The 18,641-nt window shown below is 42.3% G+C and overlaps 1 protein-coding gene across 2 annotated transcripts in view; it reads left to right on the top strand.

The window, feature by feature from the left end:
* Positions 1-18,641, top strand: part of SH3PXD2B (SH3 and PX domains 2B) — a 151,030-nt gene that overhangs the window by 47,576 nt on the left and 84,813 nt on the right. For both annotated transcript variants that reach the window (XM_066617240.1, XM_066617242.1), the window contains exon 3: positions 17,024-17,099. In XM_066617240.1, the coding sequence (XP_066473337.1) occupies positions 17,024-17,099 (76 nt within the window). The remainder of the gene's footprint in view (positions 1-17,023; positions 17,100-18,641) is intronic.

The following is an 18,641-nucleotide window of genomic DNA, read 5'->3' on the forward strand; positions in this document are numbered from 1 at the left end:
AGCTCAGACATTAGTTGAGCAGGATATTGGGAATAAATGGCCGCCAAGATGGTTCTCATCAGTTTGATCAGTTCAGGAAAAGGTTCACTTTGTGAACAAAGGAATTGTTGTAATGAGGATACTGCTTTAGCACTTGGTTTTACCACCCACGGTCATACGTTCTGTGCTGTTACCACACACATAGTAGAGTTGAAATTGATAGAGTTGCCAAAGAGCTTTAAAATAAGGGCCACTTTCATGTTACATAGGAGTGTGTGATTGGAGGTGATGCCAATGGCTGTTGGAGTACATACAGACTTTGGTATAATGGTTCTGATTTGATCCAAACCATCCAGTGGCTTGCGTCCTTGTGAACTCGCTCACCTAGAACATGGTTTTTGTTTAAAATATTTATGTTCCACCCATCCCTTCCCAAAGGGAAGTGCCCAAGACAGCTTACAGTATTTTCCCCCTATGTATTGGTGACTACAAAAGTGAAGGGGGGAGGCTGAGTAGACTGTCTTGACTCCCTCCTGCTCCTCACAGGGCACTTGGTATTCCTCTGTGAGAGAGAAGGAGCACAATTCATCTTAAGCCATTTCTGCCCAATGTTGCATATACGCAACAGGGATCAAATGTGTACACCTTTGGGCTGGGCAGAAATGGGTTTAAAAAGGCACCAGTAAGCAACAGTGGTGATGGTGATTCTTTGCCTTGCTGACTTTTCCTTCTCTTAACAAGGCAGTTCCTAGAAGTTTGGCCAGTGAATAAAATAAACCCCCCAAATTTACATCGTATAGGGAGCTAATAGGAGTTGGTGGACAATGAGAGAGAATTGGTATAATGATTGTAGGTTGGAAGCATGGCAAGCCTTGTTCTCTCTCTCATGCATGGATACACGCACATTCATCTTGTAAGCATTACAGTGTCAAGTGGTAACTTTTTGTGTGAATGAGCCACAGCAGAGATCAAGTACCAAAAAAATCTTTTAATGTTTTTAATGAATGGTTCCCAAACTTTTTGGCACTGGGACCCATTTTTTAAAATGACACTCTGTCGGGACCCACCTAACTTTATGAGACTTTAGAAAAAAATTTTTTACTTATTAGTAAATTTTACAGTTTTCTGTGTGTGTGCCAGAGTTTCCTGGTGAGAGAGAACTTCAGAATAAAAACAGAAGATGTTAATAATTTGAAATTCTACCATAATTTAAATTATTGCTCTGGAAATCGTATTATTTTGAGATCTGTCTCAGCTGAGCAGGGAGGCTCTTAAGAGATATAGGGTTTTCCAGTTTAGGATGAAAATGGCTGGGGCTGAATGACAAAAGGTTCATTGATGCAACTGTATTGAGAACAGGATGCAGATGAGACTGGGTGTCTCTACTGATCTACTTGGTTTCAGTGCAGCTCTGTTGCTAAATATCTCTTCCAGTTTTCCAAGGTGGGATGCTGTGATGAATAATGCATAGCATATTGATTACTTATTCTGTATACTTTTTCTATGCAGTGTTTTTAATCCTCTGTACTTAACCTGTTTTTTGTTTGGCATTCAGTGTTCTTACAGACCTGAACTTGAATTCTGTGTTCGGTTGCATTGAAAGGTTTCGTGCAATTACACAGGCCTACAAAATTGAGGGTCAGAAAAGTTTTTCCCAAACTTTATGGTGTTTGAAATGAATTTGGGGTGCCAATTCCAAAAATGGCATCCGTTTTGCTCTATCACATCTAGTTTTGGATATATAGTATGGCCTCATTAGTGAATGGTTCAAGCAGCTTCCTCATGAGGAAGCCATGGTGTAGGCTTCCTGATGAGGAAACTGCTTGAAGCATTCACTAATGAGGCTACACAAAATCTCCAAAACTAGATGTGATAGGGCAAAACAGATGCCATTTTTTGAATCAACACCCCAAATATACCCAGGAATTGGTACAACGTTTAAGGAAGCAAAATGTGGAAGGAAGTTTAAGGAAGCAAAATGTGTGTTGGCCTGTGTTATCAGAGGTTACTGTAAGTGTACCATGGGACTTTCCTGACATTCCGTGAAATGAAGCACAACAGCTAGAAATCTAGATTGCCCAAGAAGTGGCGGATCAGAGGAGGTCATGTCTGTAACTGACACAGCTACTGTATAGAAGGGGAAGTGAAGATCACTTTTTACAGGCATAAATGGGGCATCTCATACAAAGACAGAGAGAAGAAAGGACTTGAGCTATATAATTCATGTAATGGCAAATTTCTATTTATACTAATCCTTTATGGCCTGTTCTAGCTCATGGCTCCTCATAGTTTGAGCTCAGAAGAAGGCAAAGTTTTGTTTGACAAAGGCACAATGTTCTGAGAAGCTGGACAAAGCAAGGAAAGGCTACACCATTTGGGGCCTTTTACTTTATGATGTCCCACCCTCCCTTTATGTTTTTATACAGTTTTATAGCATTATGCTTGGTGTGGAGAAAATGAATTAAAAGATCTTTTTCTTTCTTTCTTCTTATACGTTTGGGTGATTAGCTGAAATTTATTGGCAGTAGATTCAGGACACATGAAAGTACTTCACACAATGCAAAACTTATTCAGAGGAGTGGCCATAATGATCTCTTGCAGCAAAAACAAAGAGGTTTTTGTGCACTTTAAAGACTGGCACATTTATTGTAGTAGAAGATTTAATGGACTACTAGAGCCTAATTTTTGAGAATCATTGCCACAAAATGTGGTGATAGCCACTAGTTTGAATGGCCTTAAAAAGGTTTATGGTCCGATCCTATTTAGATGCCACACCAATGCTGCACAGTTGCTGTTGTTATGTCCATCATAAACTAAGCCCCTTCAGTGAATACCCTGCCTAAGCCCCTTCAGTGAAAGCCCTGCCAACACAGCTCTCCTAGTAATGTTGGCGAAACCCTTACCAGCAATGCTAGCTGTGTCTGTGGAAAAACTGACATAGCCTGTAACCAAGAGAGCAGTGTCTTGACATTGGTATGTCGTTGGTGCAACATCTGTGTGCCACCGGTGTCAAGGTACCTGTGAGGTTTGGCCGCACCAGTTGGTTCACTGTCTGCCATGGTGTTTGCAAAGCCATAGGGGTTTGACATGAGGGATGCAAACATCATCACGCTGTACAAGAACAAAGGTGACAGGGGTGACTGCAACAACTACCGCGGCATCTCTCTCCTTAGCATTGTAGGAAAGCTGTTTGCCCGAGTTGCACTAAAGAGGCTCCAGGTACTTGCAGAGAGCGTCTATCCAGAATCGCAGTGTGGATTCCGAGCCAACAGGTCCACCACTGATATGGTATTCTCCCTTAGACAACTGCAGGAGAAATGCAGGGAGCAACGACAGCCACTCTTTATAGCCTTCATAGATCTCACAAAGGCTTTCGACCTGGTCAGCAGAGACGGCCTCTTCAAGATTCTCCCCAAGATCAGATGTCCACCCAGGCTCCTCAGCATCATCAGATCTTTCCACAAGGACATGAAGGGCACTGTTGTCTTCGATGGCTCCACATCAGACCCCTTTGACATCCGAAGCGGAGTGAAGCAGGGCTGTGTTCTTGCACCAACCTTGTTTGGGATTTTCTTCACTGTCCTGCTGAAGCAGGCCTCTGGAACTGCAACAGAAGGCATCTATCTCCGGACCAGATCAGACGGAAAGCTCTTCAACCTCTCCAGACTGAGAGCAAAGTCCAGCTGAAATGTCTGCGTGACTTCCTCTTTGCCGACGATGCAGCTGTCACTACCCACTCTGCCAAAGATCTCCAGCAGCTCATGGATCGTTTTAGCAAGGCCTGCCAAGATTTTGGACTGACAATCAGCCTGAAGAAAACACAGGTCATGGTTCAGGATGTGGACTCACCTCCCTGCATTACAATCTCTGAGCATGAACTGGAGGTTGTCCATGACTTTGTGTACCTTGGCTCAACGATCTCCGACACTCTTTCTCTCGATACCGAGCTAAACAAGCGCATCGGTAAAGCAGCTACCACGTTTTCCAGACTCACAAAGAGAGTCTGGTCCAACAAGAAGCTGACGGAACATACCAAGATCCAGGTCTACCAGAGCTTGCGTCCTGAGTACACTTCTGTACTGCAGCGAGTCATGGACTCTTTGCTCACAACAGGAGAGGAAACTGAATGCTTTCCACATGCGCTGCCTCCGATGCATCCTCGGCATCACCTGGCAGGACAAAGTTCCAAACAACATAGTCCTGGAACGAGCTGGAATCCCTAGCATGTATGCACTGCTGAAACAGAGACGCCTGTGTTGGCTCGGTCATGTTGTGAGAATGGATGATGGCCGGATCCCAAAGGATCTCCTCTATGGTGAATTCGTGCAAGGAAAGCGCCCTACAGGTAGACCACAGCTGCGATACAAGGACATCTGCAAGAGGGATCTGAAGGCCTTAGGAGTGGACCTCAGCAGATGGGAAACCCTGGCCTCTGAGCGGCCCGCTTGGAGGCAGGCTATGCAGCATGGCCTTTCCCAGTTTGAAGAGACACTTGTCAACAGACTGAGGCAAAGAGGCAAAGAAGGAAGGGCCATAGCCAGGGAGACAGACCAGGGACAGACTGCACTTGCTCCCAGTGTGGAAGGGACTGTCACTCCCGAATCGGCCTTTTCAGCCACCCTAGACGCTGTTCCAGAACCACCTTTCAGAGCACGATACCATAGTCTTTTGAGACTGAAGGTTGCCAACATGAGGGGTTTGACTGGAAGGAAGTCGGTTAGCAACATTACCAAGCAGCAGCTGGGCTCACACTGGTTACTTCAAGCAGTTAGGTTATAGCTTCCTTGGGGTCGCATGATTTCCTCACCTGTGGAACCGCTGCTTGTGAAGAGCAAGGAGAAACACAGGGAGAGTAATGAGGAATAGATAATAGCCTCATCCACACCTATTCTCTGGGTTATGTCTCCTCAGTGTTTGTGAGGAAGAGTAGCATCTCCAGAGTGTACATGCAGTACTGCTCTGTGGGGTCTCTCTCTGTGTGTGTGTGTGTGTGTGTGTGTGTGTGTGTGTGTGTGTGTGTGAGAGAGAGAGAGAGAGAGAGAGAGAAAATATAGTGGCTTGGGACTTTGTTTCCCTCTGGGGGAAGGGTTGCAGTGGAACTCTGCAGAGGGCAGTTCAACTTTCTGTGGCAGTGGTGCAGCCCTGAAAAACAACAGAATAGAAAGGTTCTGATGAGTGTTTGACCAACAGAAGTGATAGTTGGAGCCCCTGGCATTCCCCAAAAGGAAGCTGTCACTCTCAGCTCTTAGCTGTTGCAAAAGGAAGGGATGGTTAGGCAACACAGTTGATCGCAGAGACATATTTGATAATCCTGGATAATCCTTGGGTTGGTGATGGTAGAGACACAATCGCAAACCGGAAATTAGCTCCGTTCAGCAATTGGACCTCAGGGCAGCCACATGGAGGCTCACAGAGGGGGCTGCGTGCCTCCAGGACCCTTATGACAGCTTCAGGAGCCCCTCCCCCATATGTTACCCTTGATAATTGGGTAAGAGGCACTTTTTTCAAGTGGGTGCTCTGCTTTTATTTAGCAGGGGGAGAGTAACTGGCCCTCCTCACCCCAGCAGTCTCTTTTCTAGCTGGTGTTCTGCATCTTTTAGATTGTGAGCCCTTTTGGGACAGGGAGCCATTAGTTATTTGATTTTTCTCTGTAAACCTCTTTCTGAACTTTTGTTGAAAAGTGGTATATAAATATTGTTAATAATAATTAATAATAATGTTAAAATATCCCTGGGTTCCTACAGTGGTGCAGTTGCCTCCGAGAAGTTTGGGGACCTCTGCTCTAGCAGCTATGTGTCTTGGTTCCCACTATTTCTTTCCTTTTCAAAGTATTCCAAAGCGAAAGGAATGAAAAAGCTTCCTTTCGCAAAGCATCAGAGGTGAATCCTGATTGCGATGGGGAGTTTTGAAAACCGCAGATAAGTGAAACTGCGGATATCGGACCCCCCAGATACAGGGGGACATTGTTGTGGTCTCCACAGTAAGATTTGTGTTGAAATTTAATTACCCAGAAGCAAAGAGTATTGTGGAAGCTTTCGCTCATTTGCCTAAAAGGAGTGCTGCGTCTATTATATATTTTCTTGCACACGCACAGAGTTTATTATAATGCTCCCTTTCTTGAGCAAGCCTCTGCTGTAACAACTCAACAAGAAATTGTGGCCATGTCTTTGTGTCTCAGTTCCTTATTGAGTAATAGACCTTCCTAATAATGTCATCCTGCCTAATTTGTGCTATTCCCAATATCTTTTGGTGGCAAGCCAAGGATGATCCTGGCAATTGCTGTGTACATAATGTTGAATATTTATCTCTTTGTCTTTTATACACTGATGCATAACTGAAGCAGTCAGGCATTTTTTATTATTCTGGTACAGAAATCGGCTAGTTCTTTTAGCTGTCTGTGTCTCCTGTGCCCAAAAAACAGAAGATAACAGCCTGTTTGTGCACCACTGAACATTAAAAAAAAAAAGTGTCAGTTTGCTGAAGGAGAGTGGGAGGAAGAAGCTTGTCTAACTGGAAATGGCTTTCAGAGGCTTCTGTTGCCATTTGGAGGCCCGCGGAGGCCAGTAGAGTGGGTCACCAACATAATCGTGCCAATTATTGATGCTGATTCTGACAAGAAGAGCAATGGCAAGTTATGGTGATGGACAAAAGACTGACTCTTTTGAGACAAAGGAGAGTTCAAGAGGGAGATCAACAAGAAAATTTACAACCTACCCGTTGCCATACTGAGACTGCTTTTCTACCCCCAGTGGGCATTTTAACAGCTTCAGGCAGATTTACTTCTCTTTTTATTGGATTTAATTGGGAGGGTGTCCTGGTTGAGGTCAGCACTACACAGAAGTTGAACTTGCCTTTAATCTGTTGCCAGTCCATTTTGGGAGACAGCCTTTATACCTCTCTCTCTCTCTCTCTCTCTCTCTCTCTCTCTCTCTCTCTCTCTGCTGTTTCCAGCTGTGGGCCTAGTACATTTTTCTTATGCTTAAACTAGTTAAGTTTATAGTTGTATGTGTTATGTTTCCAATGACTTCATAGAAAATTCCTTATAGTATGAATACTTTTGCCATCCTTATAGCTACTATTTCTGATCTCTGTTATCTCCTAATTATCTGAAATTCTAAGTGTTCTTCTGCTGGCTTCTCCCAATACAATCATTATGATACCTTTTAGGAAGGCTGAAGCAAATTAGTTGCTCCTTGTCAGATGATTTACATAACTTAAAAAGAAGGAAAATCACTCAAGGGCAGATATATGTTAGACTTATGATTCTGTTTTACTTGATTGATTCAGCATTTCTAGAAGATTTTGTCTTCTAGATGGCAGATGCAACATGGCAGATGTGTTTCAATGTAAGTAAATGTAAATGCATATTGGTGCAAAAAAATTCAAAACTTCACATATAGGCTAATGGGTTCTGAGCTGTCTGTGACAGATCAGGAGGGAGACCTTGTGTTACTAGTGTACAGCTTGATGAAAGTATCAACCCAGTATGCAGCAGCGATGAAGAAGATCAACTCCATGCTTGGGATAATTAAAAAGAGGATTGAGAATAAAACAACTAATCTTATAATGCCGTTCTACAAATTGATGGTAAGGCCACACTTGGAGTATTGCATCCAGTTCTGGTTGCCACATCTCAAAACAGATATAGTGGAACTGGAAAATGTGCAGAAGAGAGCGACCAAAATGATTACTGGGCTGGAGCAGCTCCCTTATGAGGAAAGGCTACAATGTTTGGGGCTCTTCAGTCTAGAAAAGAGGCACCTGAGGGGGGACATGATTGAGACAAACAAAATTATGCAAGGGATGGATAGAGTGGATAGAGGGATGTTCTTTTTCCCTCTCACACAATACCTGAACCAGGGGACATCCTCTAAAATATTTCTTTCCTCAGTGTGTAGTTAGTCTGTGGAACTCCTTGCCACAAGATGTGGTCATGGCATCTGGCCTAGGTGCCTTTAAAAGGGGATTGGACCGATTTCTGGAAGAAAAGTCCATCACAGGTTACAAGCAGTTCAGGTTACAAGTATGTTCAACCTCCTGGTTTTAGAAATAGGCTACCTCAGAATGCCAGATGCAAGAGAGTGGCAGCAAGATGCAGGTATCTTGTTGTCTTATGTACTCTCTGAGTCATCTGGTGAGCCACTTTGATACAGGAAGCTGGACTAGATAGGCCTTTGGTCTGATCCAGTGGGGCTGTTCTTATGTCTGCTTGTTCCTTTTCCTTCATACATTTTCTCCTAGTTTTCAGTTTTAATTGCAAAGTGTTGTTGCTTATAAAGGAATGAAATAAAGACTGTTATAAATAGAATCTGTACATTGTTAATTATCCTTTTAATATAATTATATGACTGGCAGAGACTTGTGAGGTTGCTACATTTGATACTAAATTTTAATTACTTTTGCGTAAAAGATTACTAATCCTTAAATGTATGTCTATCAACTATAAACATTGTGTTTACACTAGTCAACTTACAAGAATCTTTTACCACTTGAGTTGAATTGTGCATAGTTCAAGAACTAGGCTTCACAGTAAATTTTAGAAGTTTGAAATATCCTTTTTTGGTCATCTTTTGAGTTTGTTTGCTATTGATTGGAAGTCTGTTTATTATAGTTGAGGGAGTGATTTATCACGTTGTGATGTAAAGACTCTTCTTCTCCTATGAGGCTGATCTTGGAATTTCACCAGCTCTTATACAGGCTAAAATATGTGCATGTTAGTGCAACCTTAAAAATAGTACTGCTTGCTATCTGAGCTATTTTATGAAGCTCAGCCATCCATAGTTGATTATCTCTGCCCTAGGTAAGAGATGCTGTTTCTTATTTGACATTCAGAGTTGTACAACTGGTATTGCAGAAGAAGGGTGTCATCTTCACATTTTATAGAAATGAATTGTCTGAGGTTTCTGTACATTTTGTGTGGTGTTCCACTGGAGATTTTCCCCCTTCTTTGTGCTGCAGTTCTCAGCACCTCCTGCAAAAGTCAGACTTAAGGCCAGCTAGGTGGAGAGAGTTCATTGGTGCTACTACCCCAAATCCAGGGCTTCCTGAATGAAACTGATTATCTGAACCTTTTCAGTGCACCATTGGATTTTATAAGAGGACTGCCCTTGATTATCATCCATGAACTACAGTTAATACAAAATGTGACTGCCCGTGTGGTGTCTGAGGCCAGAGAGTTTGATTCTGTCAGTCCAATGGTTTTCCTGCTGCATTGGCTGCTAGTCCATTTCTGGGTTCAAATACTGAATATCTCTAGATATTGACCTCTAAAGGTCCAACAGTTTAGGGTCAGAATATCTGGAGGAATGCCCATATGAGATGGTTTCCCCCTTACCATCATGTGGAGGTGACCCTGGTATGAATGCTGTCATTGGCTGGAGCTTATTTGGCAGTGGCATGAAGGAGACCTTTCTCCATAGTGGTGACTTAGTTGTGGAATTCCTCTTGAACAGAGCTCAACCACCTCGCTATCAGTGTTTCAGCATGGCTTGTTCTGTTCTGTTGTGATTCTTACTTAGGCTACAATCCTTCATACACTTTCCTCAACACAATAGGACTTATTTCTGAGTAAGCATGCATAATATTGCACTATTAATGTGTTTGTTGTTATATTGCTGATATTGTATATTCATTTTTTTCGTATTGTTAGCCACCATGAGTACCTCTTTCTTAATGTGAAAAGGCAGAATAAGGCACAGGGGACTGCTGGTAGAGGGGAGAATAGGTGGAAACTGTTGTGTGGGTAAAAGTACTCTTCAGGATACAACCCATAAAAATTAACTAAGTACTGTATGTAAGAGAGGGAGAATGCACACAGATGCTTTACTCCAGATGGACCCAAGCAACAAATCTCAGAAAAGATTGTCTTTGACTTCCCACATTTCTTTGACACTGAATCACTGCTTTATATTCTTTAAAGGGTTGGACTGCTATACAAAAGATTTCCTGTGATTCCCCTGCTACTTAAGGAGTCTGACTATGCAGGCTGTTAAATGTTGATCACTTTGATTAATGGGTCCATTACATTCCCTGTTATGTGCTAGTCCCTTCCACTGGTCATATCTTTTGTCTTGGATTTTAGTTTCCTAGTCTAACTGAAGGAAATTTACAGACAGGAAGTTAGACTTGATGCTGTAAAAATCAATTTATTTTCAGTATAATAAGAACTTTTTCTGCTGGCTGTTCTGCTGTTTTGAAATTAATTTATTAGCAATATGAAAATCTTGTGAACTTTTGTCAATATCAGAAATTACCTTATGTAAAACAGACAACAGTAGCTCCATTCTCCTCAAACTTGTTTATAATTTTGCTGCAGTAGGTTGTTGGTTTGTATGCAATATCTGTGATGGTAGCACAGTTTACCAAAAATTATGAGGAAATAATTTTAAAGGCCCGAAACATGCTCTGTGTGCAGGTAGTGCTCTGATCTTGTGCACTGCACATGTATGTGGCAATCTGGGAGTGAATCATTACAAAGTCCTGAAGCAACAGATCAGTGCTGTCTCTTGTAGAGCCATTTTAGTGCCTTACTGCGTAAGATCATTTTATACGTGTTATCTATTGAATTAGTTTCAAGGCTTCTTTATGACTCAGTTTATCTGTGTGAAGTTTTCCAAGAACATAAAAATGAAATGCAGAAAGATTCCCCCCCCCCAATCATTTGTTCAAAAATGAGGGAACAAGCAAAAAATCAGACAGGAAGACCACATAGGAGACAAACACAGCCTGTGTCTCCACATTGAGCTGCCACATCACATGGTGGAGTGGGGAGCAGTAATCTCCTCATTCAGCAGTTTAAAACATAAGCTTGTGGCTGAAGAAAAGCTAATAATCCATTCCAAGCTAAACAATCTTTCAGCTGGTTTTAGCCACCACAGGTGTTTTGTGTTATAAAGATACAAGGGTGAATGTCTGGAGATTCCAGCCTTTCAGTCACAAAATTGTTTTTGATGACACAGTCGACCAGTCTGCTAGCTCCAAAACTGAAATGGGGAAGAATTTTAAATTTGGGTAAAATAAAATTAAAATACACAGCTGGTGTGATGGGAGGTGAGCCTGCATTTGCCCCAGCTATTTGGTTTACTATTTTTAGTCTAGTCTAGAAATCAGTGAACATATTTGAAGTTAAAATTAGTAATTTTTTTGCTACTTAAACAAAAGAAAGGGGAACAAGGATAGACGAGATGTTTCATTTTGTTAAAATGAGCATAGCTGAGCGAAATTCCCCTGCAACTTAAGATGCCCAAACTATGCAGGTATCTTGTTGTTTTATATGCTCCCTGAAGCCACTGTGAGATATAGGAAGCTGGACTTGATTGGCCCTTGACCTCATCCAGCAGGATGGCTTTTATTCTCAAGCTTATATGAAACTCTGTTAGCTTACACATACTATTCTGCTGCTGTTTTGTTTTTTTTTGTTTTTTTACAGTTGGTTATGTTTACCATTGTGGCAGCCTGTGTTCTGTAGAGATGGTCACATGGTCATAGTGTACCTAAGAAAAAACTCTCCAAGTTTAGTCCATCATATTGTATGCTACATTCAGATTTGTAAATGCTAGGGATTCAAAATACCAAGTCCATTCCTCACATTCTCTTGTTAGCACCACTTGCAGCTGCACTTATTTTTACAAAGGAGAGTCAACATTTACCACTATAGACAGTCAGGCATTTGCTATATGGAAACAGGTGATGGTCCATCAGTCTCAGTAATCAATATTTGCTATCTATACTTCATTGCAAGGAGCTCAGGGTAGAAGCAAGGACCTTCTACGAGGTGAGTTCAAAATATGTGTGTGTTCTTACAAAAAAAAAGCTTAGTGGTGGTGTGATAATGTACATGCAGCTTAGTTTCCCACTCCCCAAATCACCCTTTCTGTTCAAAAGACATGCCAGTTTGCCATAGGCACAGTATTGCTGACTGGCACTATGTATCACTTATCCAGTGTCTGCCGTAAATGTTAATGGCCTTCCCAAACAGGAAGCGTGTCATTAGTTATTCACATCCTCTCTACAGAAAATGATGGCCCAATAAAGTTTTACCATGAGCAGATGGCGGTGGCAGCACTGTTACGTAATTTTTTTACAGGAAAATGAGCAAGAGGGGCATGTTAGAAGTCCATTCATTCTAATAAGATGGCACTGACCCTGACAGTTGTGTGGTTAAGGAAGCACATACGTTTCTGATGTGGCCAGCAGTAATGAACAGTCATCTGTCTTTGGTCTCTTGTTTACAGTTGTATGTGGTTCATTATTACTTGGAAGAGCGACTTGGGCAGGACTTTTATTTATATAATTATCAGAGGAAGCATCCTATTTTTAAAAATTTCATTTTTGATGTTCAGCAGTGCCTAGAAGATGAGTTAGAAAAGCAGACAGGCAATTAGTATGTATATGTTTTATGAATATATTCCTAGAGGATGTCCATGAGAGACTAGAGAGCACTTCTGTTTTAATTATGCTGTTAATGTATTCATTTGGGCCCATCCAATGTCTAATAAATTGCTGTATAAAACTGAATGTCTCAGCTAATGTTTTGTGTGTTCATTTCCAGAGTTTTCACAAATGACCAATTTTATTTTAAAATTGGGAGTACCCAACTTAATTTATTAGGTGGATTAGGGCCAAATCCTATCTGGTTTTCCAGTGCTAGTACAGCTGTGCCAATGGGGCATGTGCTGCATCCTGCAGTAGAGGGGCAGTCGCAAAGGCCTCCTCCAGGTAAGGGAACATTTGTTGCCTTTCCTCAGCATTGCAGCTGCACCAGTACTGAAAAGTTGGATAGGATTGGGTCCTTTGTTATAGATTTTGTGTAGTGATACTCCTTTTATTAGTTCAGACTGTACTGTCACATTGAGGGCAGGGGAAAAACCCCAAGATAAAAATCAATGCAGATTTTGTGTACTGTGATTGTGTATAGATTTCGTGTACAGATTTTGGTGTTCATTATACTGATGCTGCATGGCATCAGTACAGGAATGCAGATGTGTGAGGGATTTGCTCCCTGTATCCCCCTGCTACATATTTTCTTTGACTTGTCAAATGGATGCCTGTGCTTTTGAGCTTCTGCTGAAACATGGAGAAGAGATGCATGGAGGAAGTTGGCTTAGTCTGTGAACCACTGTTGAATATTCCTTCTTCTGGGTACGTGCTTTCAGCCTTCTCAACTCAGCCCCAGAGATGGCAATGTGAGTGGGAGACTAAAGGAAAGAGAGAGGGCTAGTCTTGCTGGAATGTTGGCATGGGGGAGGATTTGAAACTGTGACGCCCTCTGACCTTCTGTAAAATGGCTGTTGTGTTGTAACAGCAAATGTGGAAACAAAAAGAGTTTTGGGGCTCAGACCCCACATCTCTTTTGTATTCAGTTTCTGACCTTGGAGAGAGGCTGTGATAATCTCCCACTCCAGCATTTTTCCCCCATCTCGAAAGTGTTTTTAGAAAGGCTTCCACATATTTCTTGATTATATAATTTATATTATGTGGGCCACTGTGAGATACAGGAAGCTGGACAAGATGGGCCTATGGCCTAATCCAGCAGAGCTGTTCTTATGTGCAACTTGACCCTTAGTCATTTTATTCAGGAATCTGCTATTTGTTTAGATTATTTCATGCTTTTTGACTGATGCAGATAAGTTTTGGGTTAGGCTTCTTGTGAGGGAATTTGGTTTTGCTTAGTGGCAGGGTATTCATACCACTACTACATGTGCTTATACTTTTAATTGGACTATACTTCCCAACAGCCCTTGCTGTGACTGACTTGAAAAGGGTGTGGGAGACTTGGCTGGAGAGAGGAGAGGTGGTAAAACTGAAGGAATTTGAAGAAGAGAGAGAGAGAGAGAGAGAGAGAGAGAGAGAGTTGCAGCATAGATGCAGTTCTCTAGTGGTTCTCAAACTTTACGGGAGCTTCACTCCCTCAGTAAGTTCTTGCAGGGAAGGGGGAGGTAAGCGACGTGATCCCCAGGATCATGTTGCTAAGGGGGAGGCTTTGCACTTACTTTCAGAAGGCAGGGCTGCAAGGAGCCCTACGCAGACCTGCACAGCACTCCCTGAGACTTGGAACGTTAGCTAAAAATGTGCACAAAGCACCTCCTGCACAGAAGTTCATAGAGTCCCTGTGCACAACTGGGTGGGATGCTTCACCACCCAAGTTTAGTTCTGCGCAGTTGCTTCTGGGTGGTCAACAACCTGGAAGTCCAGCTGTTTTTAACAAAAATGTCTTCACTGACCCCTGCCCTAGAGCAGAGTCACCCAAACCGTTGCCCTGGGCCTGATCCAGCATTTGTGTGGATCCATCCGCCAGGTGAGCAGATCTTTCAGTTCCACTCGGGTGCCTCACGAAGTTCTCTCTTGATGGATAGGGACACTCTGGGCAGTCACGTCTAGATGTCCTGCCGCGCGGTCTTCTGGGATACTGGGCAGATGACGTGACTGCCCAGAGCGTCCCTGTCCTCCAAAAGAGGAAGACTTTGCTTGATGCCTGAGCTGGACACTTGAATGTAGTCAGAAGGGGACTGCATTCCGTGTGCTCAGCAGGCACAAGTTTGAGTGCACTGCCCCAGAGAATAAGGGCCTGGTATGCACTCCACCTGTGAGGCATATTGCTGGATTTGCAGCCACACTAGCCTGGCTAAAGACTTTGCTTATCAACCTTCTTGGACTGTGTTTTTGTGCCCGTCTTCCAGGAGATTGTAAATTTCCCTGTTAAACCCTCTGTTATTGTTAGGCGGGTGTCAATGTGTTTTCTGGAACCCATGAGAAGAGTGGTTCTCACACATTTAGTCCCGGGGCCCACTTTTTAGAATGAAGATCTGTCAGGGTCCACCGGAAGTGTTGTCATGACTGGAAGTGACATTATCAAATAGGAAAATGTTAACAATCCTAGGCTGCAATCCTACCCACACTTAACCAGGAGCAAGTCCCATTTACTCTCACTGTTAAAAGCATATACATAGTAACTTGTTAAAAGTACAGGTCTGTAACATTTCCCCAAATGCAGTCACATACCATGGTAGCATCAAGTCTAATCTATTAAAAATAAAATATTGAAATGAATGGGGACCCTCTTGAAATTGGGTCGCAACCCACCAAGTGGGCCCCAACCCACAGTCTGAGAAGCACTGCACTAGAGGTTGTTAATCTTGAAGTGCCGCCAGCACTTGCCTCCAATCCTGACTGCACAGGACATTCCTAATTCCTGTGGCACCTCTCATTTTACAGAATAGCACATTTACTGTGGCCTCCTTTCCTCACTGACAGGCTCCACTTGTGGGAGTGGCTTCACAGAGTGGGTGAATTTATAGCACCCCCACATCTCAGAGACACTCGCTGCCACTGATTTTATTCATTAACACATTAGTGTCCAATAGGAGGGCAGAGCACAGTCCCTTACTCTCAAACAGAATGGGCAGAGCATACTGGAAGTTCTCCCAGGATTCCTTGCCCATCCTGTTTTGTTTCAACAGGTCAGAGGGGGGCAAGTAGAAAGAGACAGCAATGGACTGAGGACCAAGGTGAGAGGCAAGAAGTATATATGTGGGGATCTGCCTTATTGCCTCCTTGTCCACCTGGCCTTTTGCTACCTGTGCAGGAAAAAGAAAGCACAGCTAAGCAATACTGTTCTCTTGGCTCATGGAAGTACACCATCATAAATGGAATTCCCCTGCTGCTGCTTCTTGTAGCTCTACTATTCGTTGGAAGCAGCTAGTAGTGGAAAGTTTTGTCTTTGCTATTAAGAGGAAAATCATTTCATTTCCAATATTAAGCTGAGTTTGGAAAACATTTTAAATCTGAAGTATTGTTGGCTTTTAATGCTGGCATTTGTGGTGTATTATAACTGTTTTGTTTGTTTTGGTTTTTTTATTCTTTCCTTTCTATTCTAAAGAATACTCAAGATGGCTTACATTATATAAAATTATTCCTTATAAAACATTACATAACAAATGTTATCTATGTAAAAAAAAATTCAAAACAATAAAAACAAAGCAACAGCAGAACTGAACTAAAGAATACTGAAAGGGAACATAAGAAATAGGGTTGCAGTTGAGATAAATAGGTTGCAATCCTATCCACATTTACCTGGGAGTAAGCACTATTAACTGTAATGGGATTTACTTCTGAGTAGATAGGCATAGAATTGGGCTCCTACTTCTCTAAACAAGTCTTTAAATGGCATCAGAATACCATCACAATTAAGGCAAGACTGATCCACGTTCTGGGTGCTGCCAGAGAAAAGGTCTTGCCCTTGTTCAAACATATGTCCAAAAATATGTTTATGGAAAACATAGAAAACGCGGCATAAAATGTAATAAACTGATATTTCAGCAGAAAAAAATTGTGGATGGATAATCAAGAAATTTGATGCTGTGGTGGGCATCTGTCAGACTTGGCTCCTGCCAAGTAAGTAGAAGGACGTGTCTGTGTTTGAAGTAAGTTACTTCCCATGACCAATGATGATGCTTGATGTCCCAGTGTTCATGGTCAACATCCCCAGTATGTCTCCTCTTAAAAGATGGCATACATACACAAGTTTGAAGCCTGCAGAAGCTGTGGATGGACACATGCAGCCTCTTTAGGCTTCAGAAAGCCCTCCAGAGGCAACCAGAGATGAGCTTTGGTCGCCTCCAGTGGGTTCAAGTTGAGCCAAGTCTGACTCAATGCGGGTCCAAGGATCCTCTGGGTCTTCTGGAGTGTCCTCTGGAGGGTCTAAGGGACCTGCGTCGTTCCAGATCTGCAGATAAGCCAGATCCACTGAAAATTCACTGTACTTACACTCCTTAGGTATGCAACCCTTCCAAAAATTTAAGGACTTGATTCTATTGCATGAAATTCTGGCTTATATAGCATTAAAAGAAAAGGCTGGTGGATTCCCATCCCCCAATCATGTTTGGATCTTTCTCCTTGCTACCATTCTCTGAAAATGAAGACAGTCAAGGTTAAATTATACAAGTCTGAAGTTCTCATATTTTTGATATGTGGTAAATTTTGCATGCATCAAGTTTGTTTTTGTAGTCTGAATTAAAATGTTTTCTCCTACCTTTTTATTTTTAAGATGCAAATGTTGGACAAGTTTCCAATGGAAGGAGGACAGAAGGATCCTAAACAAAGAATCATCCCCTTTCTGCCAGGTTTGTAAAGCAAACATAATAATTATTTGGTATATTTGAGTTCTCTCTCTCTTTTTTTTTCTTGGCATAATATTTTAAACTGAAGCTGAGCTGAATTTCTCTAGGTCAGGAAATACAGAAGATAATTAAGTGCATTTTGGGGGAATGTTGAAAGTAATCACTGAATTCAACATAAGTGCAACCAGTTGTCATGCTTGTGCCTGATGGGAGTCTTTCAAGAATGGCAAAGGCACTGTTTAGTTGAGGGGAGTACGTGGGCAAACAGTAACATGGAAGGATGAAGAATCCTTATTCAGAGATAAAGGGCCCACCCCTATCCAATTTTCCAGTGCGGTGTGTCAGTGTGGGTGTGCTCTGCATCCTGTGGGTTTGGATGAGTTTTAATTTAATCTGAGTTGAAGGTTCTCAATTCAAGCCTGCAGAGTGGATGGACTTGGTCAGAAAGCAGATTGAATAGGGCATAGGTATGGGTCGGAGGAGTCACTGATGTACTAGCAGGGGGACCACTGTAGGCCCTGGGTGCCACCCTTGGGGGGGGACACCACTAGTGACTAAAATTGTGATTTATAGGAATAATACCATCATGTTATATACCATTCAATGTGTAATTTACAGCAGAATGCAATGAAACAAACTACACTGAAATATCTGTGTTCTATCAAAAGCTATAGCCAAATAACCAGAAAAGAAAAAAACACAACTCCCTTATGCTACAAAAAGTGGATTTCCTCAATTCAAAACTGACCGATGAGTATGAGTATTCTAACAAGGTGTTGTTATGACATAGCATGGAACCAATAAGATGTTGTTATGTGTCAGCTCCCTTTTCCATATATCAGAGCTAATACTAGAAGCCTTATTCAGTGAATACTAGAACTCCTATCTTATCCTAATACTAGAACTTCTATTCACTCCCATTCTGATTGCCCGCTAGTAGACCTATTCAGTTGTGTGTGTGCCATCATGTTGGTTTTGTTGGTTACTGATTGGTTTGGTAACTGCTCAATAGTAAAATAAATAAAGTTAATGGGGGTGACACCATGAGTTATCAGACTGGGTAACACCAACCCTAGTGATGCAATTGGTTGGAAGATTGGGTGTTGTTTGTTGTACACTGGCTTAGATTCACTTTTAAAGTGAATTCTAAACATTGATGGTGGACTATAGTTTATCAGTGGTTATTAACCATGATAGCTACACTGAACCTCCAGATGCAGGATCAGTATGTCACTGAGTCAAGGACCGATCCAGTGTTTGTGTTGGGGGGAGGGGCAAGAGCACTGTCTTAACTTCAGAGCCCATGTCAACCAGACAGATAGAACTGGGCTTCTGGTTGAACTTTGGCCACTATGGCTGAGGTGTACTGGGTAGGTAGACAGGGCTCTCATCTGGACTTGGAGCCCAGATCTACTTACTGAGTAGACCTGAACTCCCATTCTGACTGACCTCTGGAGCTAGGTGGGAGCTAGGTGGAGCTTTTCTAGGTGGGTAGACCTGGGCTCCAGGTTGAACTTTGGCCTCCGTAGCCAAGGTTTACTGGAC

This window comes from Tiliqua scincoides, chromosome 2 (genome assembly GCF_035046505.1).
Source record: "Tiliqua scincoides isolate rTilSci1 chromosome 2, rTilSci1.hap2, whole genome shotgun sequence".
Taxonomy (NCBI): domain Eukaryota; kingdom Metazoa; phylum Chordata; class Lepidosauria; order Squamata; family Scincidae; genus Tiliqua; species Tiliqua scincoides.